Source organism: Loa loa, assembly GCF_000183805.2.
Source record: "Loa loa unplaced genomic scaffold supercont3.48, whole genome shotgun sequence".
NCBI lineage: Eukaryota > Metazoa > Nematoda > Chromadorea > Rhabditida > Onchocercidae > Loa > Loa loa.
The window spans coordinates 326,046-330,734 of record NW_018108228.1 but is presented as its reverse complement, the minus strand read 5'-3'; the positions used below and the strand labels follow the sequence as shown (position 1 = coordinate 330,734).

General features: G+C 37.6%; 2 protein-coding genes across 2 annotated transcripts; both read left to right on the top strand.

Moving 5' to 3' along the window:
- The first annotated feature begins 488 nt into the window (after window positions 1-488).
- LOAG_12589 (60S acidic ribosomal protein) lies at window positions 489-2,219 on the top strand. Its single transcript, XM_020448564.1, has 3 exons — window positions 489-871; window positions 1,060-1,296; window positions 1,818-2,219. Exons 1-3 carry the CDS (start codon window positions 763-765, stop codon window positions 1,952-1,954), a joined length of 483 nt encoding a protein of 160 aa, XP_020301304.1. The 5' UTR covers window positions 489-762; the 3' UTR covers window positions 1,955-2,219.
- A 61-nt stretch (window positions 2,220-2,280) lies between these two features.
- LOAG_12588 (hypothetical protein) lies at window positions 2,281-3,371 on the top strand (the record flags this gene model as incomplete). Its single annotated transcript, XM_003148100.1, has 3 exons — window positions 2,281-2,343; window positions 2,964-3,080; window positions 3,177-3,371. The coding sequence occupies 3 exons, from the start codon at window positions 2,281-2,283 to the stop codon at window positions 3,369-3,371; spliced, it is 375 nt and encodes a 124-aa protein (XP_003148148.1).
- Window positions 3,372-4,689: the final 1,318 nt, after the last annotated feature.

The window sequence follows — 4,689 nt, the reverse complement described above, 5'->3', positions numbered from 1 at the left end:
AATTACACGGAGGATGTCCGGAGACTTTCACCGATAAATAGAAACGTTGCATCTTGTCACTTGCTCACCTGGTTTGAGACGAAGTGGTGATAGGCCAAATCTGCTTTGTGTTGGACAGACATAGTACAAAGTTGGGAAGTGCATTTTTTTTTACTCTTATACATAAAACTTGCATGTACTCACGTTCCCATAGTAGTTCGAATCTACTTTATGTTAATTACATTCGAAGCTTCCGTATAGTGTCCATATTCACTTATCGCGATTTGTCATTATCCACAACCTCCCAATAGTATTGACAGCGTTTGCTACATATGTGCATCGTCAAATCACTCCACCTTAAATTGAGACAAATAACTCTACTCCTCGCTCTTGTATTTTACCTTCTAATCATTAATACCAATGAACAAGTGGTTTACGGTAAGATACCTCTGAAACGAGCAGTTTTCAACGAGGATACGATCAAGGCCGTGTAATATTTGTAAGCAAAGGCGTAGGTCAAAAGGTTGGTATTGGTCGTTGTGGTGTCATTGTATGGTGGAGTGACTTGAAATGGAGTGTAGATCGCAACGTAAATGATCCCGGTTTAGTTCTGTACAGTAAGAGGTGTTTTCACATAACATGAGAATGATGAATGAACTGAACATAGTGGTTTGATGGTGTTATGAGGAACGGCGTTGAATTGGTTTGTTCGTAGGGTTTGTAGTGCTCATTTCTTTGCTTTCTCTTTTTCATTGATAAGAAGCACTAGTTTTAGTGTGGAATATGCTTTTTGAATCTCTTTTACAGATTGGTATAAGAAATACAAAACTAGTTATTGGAGGAAGAAAATTAGCTAACCGTAGTGCTCAAACTAGGAGGATCCTATTATCCGGTTATCTTTATATTTCAAAAACCTCGTCTTACGTGTGTAGTATGTTAGCAACGCTGTTTGAATCTGGCAAAGGGGAAATTCACTAACTTTGTATAAGAGTTGGTTTAGGCTGTGTATTTCCCATTTCCAACGCAGTCGAGCGACACGAATCCTTTTTAAGAAGTAAATGCTGTTTCTGAACATTTCAGAAAGCATCTGCTATACAAGTATGAGGTACATATCAGCTTATATGTTGGCAACGATGGGAGCCAAGCATCATGTAACAGCGAATGATATCGAAAATATTCTCGGGTCGGTGGGTGTCGATTGTGAACATGATAAAGCCGAAGAAGTTATTAAGAAAATGAGAGGAAAAACGTTGGATGAACTGATAATTGAAGGATCAAAATGCCTCACATCAGTATCAGCAGCTGCACCATGTATCGGTATCACTGTTGTTGATAATTATTATTAATAACTTATGTTCTTTTGGTTTCGATTGTGTGTTTCTTAGTCGGAAAAATAGCTACTCCACTTTCCCTTGAAAACTTCGTAAAGAGAGATTTGATGAAGCTCCCTCAAAATTCTCTGTTAAAAAAGAGCACAGATATCCATGAATAAGTATGGAATCCAGTTTAGTGTACCAACCTCTGTGCGGGCTGGAAAAGGATTTACTACTTATAAAATCATGGTCGATGTTTATTACGAAACTTCTAGATTCGTAGTATATTTTGAGCAGACAGTAAAGTGGAAAGATCTTCAAACACCCGGTTTTTTCAACTGATTCCTTTTTTTTCGGCATCCTCTAATTTCTTCTAAATAATTTGAATCAGAATTGAGAGACTTAGTACAGTGTCGTTTTCTTTAATGAGTTGCTGAAATTAAGTAATTGGATTTTCAATAGCATTTCATTTTTGTAGGTTCAAATAGTATTGTATTTTGTTCTTCATTGGTATTGTTTTATCAGGTGGTACACCCGTTGCTACTACTGCTACTTCCCTCACAGATAAAAATGCTGTCACAGCTTTACCAGTGGCGAAAGAGGAAAAGAAGGAGAAAGAGGAAGAGTCGGATGAAGATATGGGCTTCGGGCTTTTCGATTGATACTTTTCGTTATCCTTATCTTGTTTTTTTAAAAAATTGTCATTTTATGAAGGAAAGAACATTAAGAACTATTTCTTTGGCTTACAACAAAACAATATATTTAAGAATTTTAACAATTATACATGTTTCGCTGGAATTGTGGTGTTAGTATCCCATGTTACTGGATTCGTATTTTATTTTTCTGAATGCAGTTTATTGATTTTATTAATCCCCATGCACAATTAAAGCTTTTGGGAGGAGAAAAGGTAGTCAGTATGCTTCATAATGCTTGTAATTTAAGGAGACGGCGCTATTTTATTTTTTTGGTATGGCTAAGTTGGGTTCAAATGAACTGCAGGGAAACTCATTCTGGTTGGGTGGTGTTGGATGAAGTCCAATTTGAACTTGGAGTCGAAAATATGAAGTGAACAAACGACGAGAATGCGGTGCAAAGGGAAATGCTTATTAGACCAACGATACATTTTAAAGCCGGGGACAGACGCTGGTACTTCGGTAATTCCCGTCGTAGTATACTTGATTAATAATAGTTCAAGTTATGTGTCCCAAGTTAATTTTGAGAACTCTGGATCTCAAATTTAAGAAATTTTCCCGGCGAATGTCGAAAGCCGTCTTTAAATTGCTCTATAACCGAAGTAATAATGCTCACGTGGTCGGTTATTTTGAACTATATGGATATGTAAATTCTTGTTTCATGTCCGATTGCTTCTGACTAACATTCTAATCAAACACCAATAGTGATGTGTGGTGAGGGTGTAGTGTTGATAGTGATAGTATTGTGGTTTAAGGGGTTCTTGTATTATTCACGTCGCTTTGTTAATCTGTTGGTTCCTTGCTTCATTTGAAGGAATGGCTAAGAAATATGGAGTCTACTTATTCCAGTCTACTGGAATAAGGATGTGGTACTCGCTATGTTAAACTGCGGCAGCGGTCCCTGATACGATTAGCAATGTCGGCGAGAAAGCAGTGAAGGGTGGAAGGAAAAAGAAGACACTTGGGAGGGAGTTAGCAGTTAGCAGGATCGTCGTCATCTCTCAAGAGAGAAGCGTCGTTTGTTAATAAGGGGTGGGAGGAGCGGAGGGCTGGCCTTGGCTACTTGGCTAGTGCTTGTGCTGCAGCCGTCGCTCTGGTTGAAAGGAGAAGAATGCTGAATGAGAAAAGAGGTGTGAATGAGTGGCTAGCTATAGTCCTGGATAGCATAGATAGCTAGCTAGCTAGCTAGCAGCAAGCTTGGCACGAGGTAAGAACACAAGCCTATAGCACAACAACGATAACATCAGCTGAAGCAAAACGGACGAGAAGGGCGCTGCTGTTACTTCAGCGTACTTTCAGGGATATAGACATGCCACCCCACCGAGTGCAGTGGAATCGAGTTCTTACGAGTTGGTGTGCAGAGCTCATCTTGCTAGCTTTATGCTAGAAGCGCTGCTGCCACTACAACTACTGCTGCTGCGGTCTCGGTTGTTACTACTACTGATCGTGCTGTCCCCTCAGAAATCAATAGACAAGTGGGAGAGTTTGCGTTACATTGTCGGGTAGCTCGCTGGGGAAGAAACTGTTCCTCAAGAACAAATGAACTAGCCCCTTCTACATGTCGGGTAAGAGTATCTGTTTTAACTAATATTACCGCCTATTTCATTATTTTCTTACACGTAACATTACACACCTTCACTGGTACCAATACTAAGACCGCTGTCACTAATTTCACCTCTCAATACTCGCACATGCAACGAAATAGAAAAATGCGCCTTAATTTGCTCATTCTATGTTAGTGGGTATGTTAGTTAGCCAATCTGGATAGTTCACTTTGCACCTAAATCCCAACTGCTGCTAATCTACCGATTCATCTCTACCTATTTTACACTTTCATTTTCTAAATTACATAAAAAAAGGATCTGTTGAAAATCCATATATCTTGAAAATCCTTTATTTCCTGCGTGATCCGCGGTGAGATAAATATAACAAGTATAACAAGTCCTTCTCAAACATTCTACTGTTATCCAGTAATAGATCGGAATCTGTGCGGCTTCAAATCATTTCTTGATTCGGTATTTTAGGATTTGCTAAATAATCCAAACTTTTAGTCAACATTTGCTTTCTTATTCATCTACTCATAAATCAAGCTTCTTGAGATTATCGCTGAAAGTTCAATTGGCGGATTGTTTTTTACTTCATTAAAAAGTGGCTTTGTGTATTCTGAGTTTTGAATTTCTGTTTGTAAATATATTCTGATTTGTTTTGCCGAAATTTCTAGACATGGATATTTCCAGATTTCAATTATCCTTGATTGTTCTGAGTTTGTACTGCTAAAATTCAGAATTTTGCTACTCATGGGATATGGCGGCAAAAATTAGGAGATGAGGATCACCATCAGTATGTATTTATCTCCTAGCCATTTCAAATCATCATCGAGATACAGAATCATCTGATTTCTAGTTTTATCAACAAATCAAGTGCCTCTGTTGCATGAGCAGGAAACTGTGTGATTAATCCTTTGTCAGGTATCCATCGGTATCAGTATTACTACTTCTATATAACTGGAATACGATAAATCATAGACTGACTCTTATATTATATATATGTACAACAGAAGCATCTGATCTGTTGATAAAGCTAGGAATCAGGTGACTCTGTATCTCGATGATGATTTGGAATATATATATATATATATATATATATATATATATATATATAATAACTATACTTATTATATATATATATATATATATATATATATA

Bases quoted from the DNA above. Each gene is read 5' to 3' on its own strand.
- LOAG_12589 (XM_020448564.1), top strand. From the start codon at position 763: ATGCTTTTTGAATCTCTTTTACAGATTGGTATAAGAAATACAAAACTA. The intron at 872-1,059 runs GTTATCTTTATA...TGAACATTTCAG, and splicing joins TAGGAGGATCCTATTATCCG to AAAGCATCTGCTATACAAGT. The intron at 1,297-1,817 runs GTATCACTGTTG...TTGTTTTATCAG, and splicing joins AGCAGCTGCACCATGTATCG to GTGGTACACCCGTTGCTACT.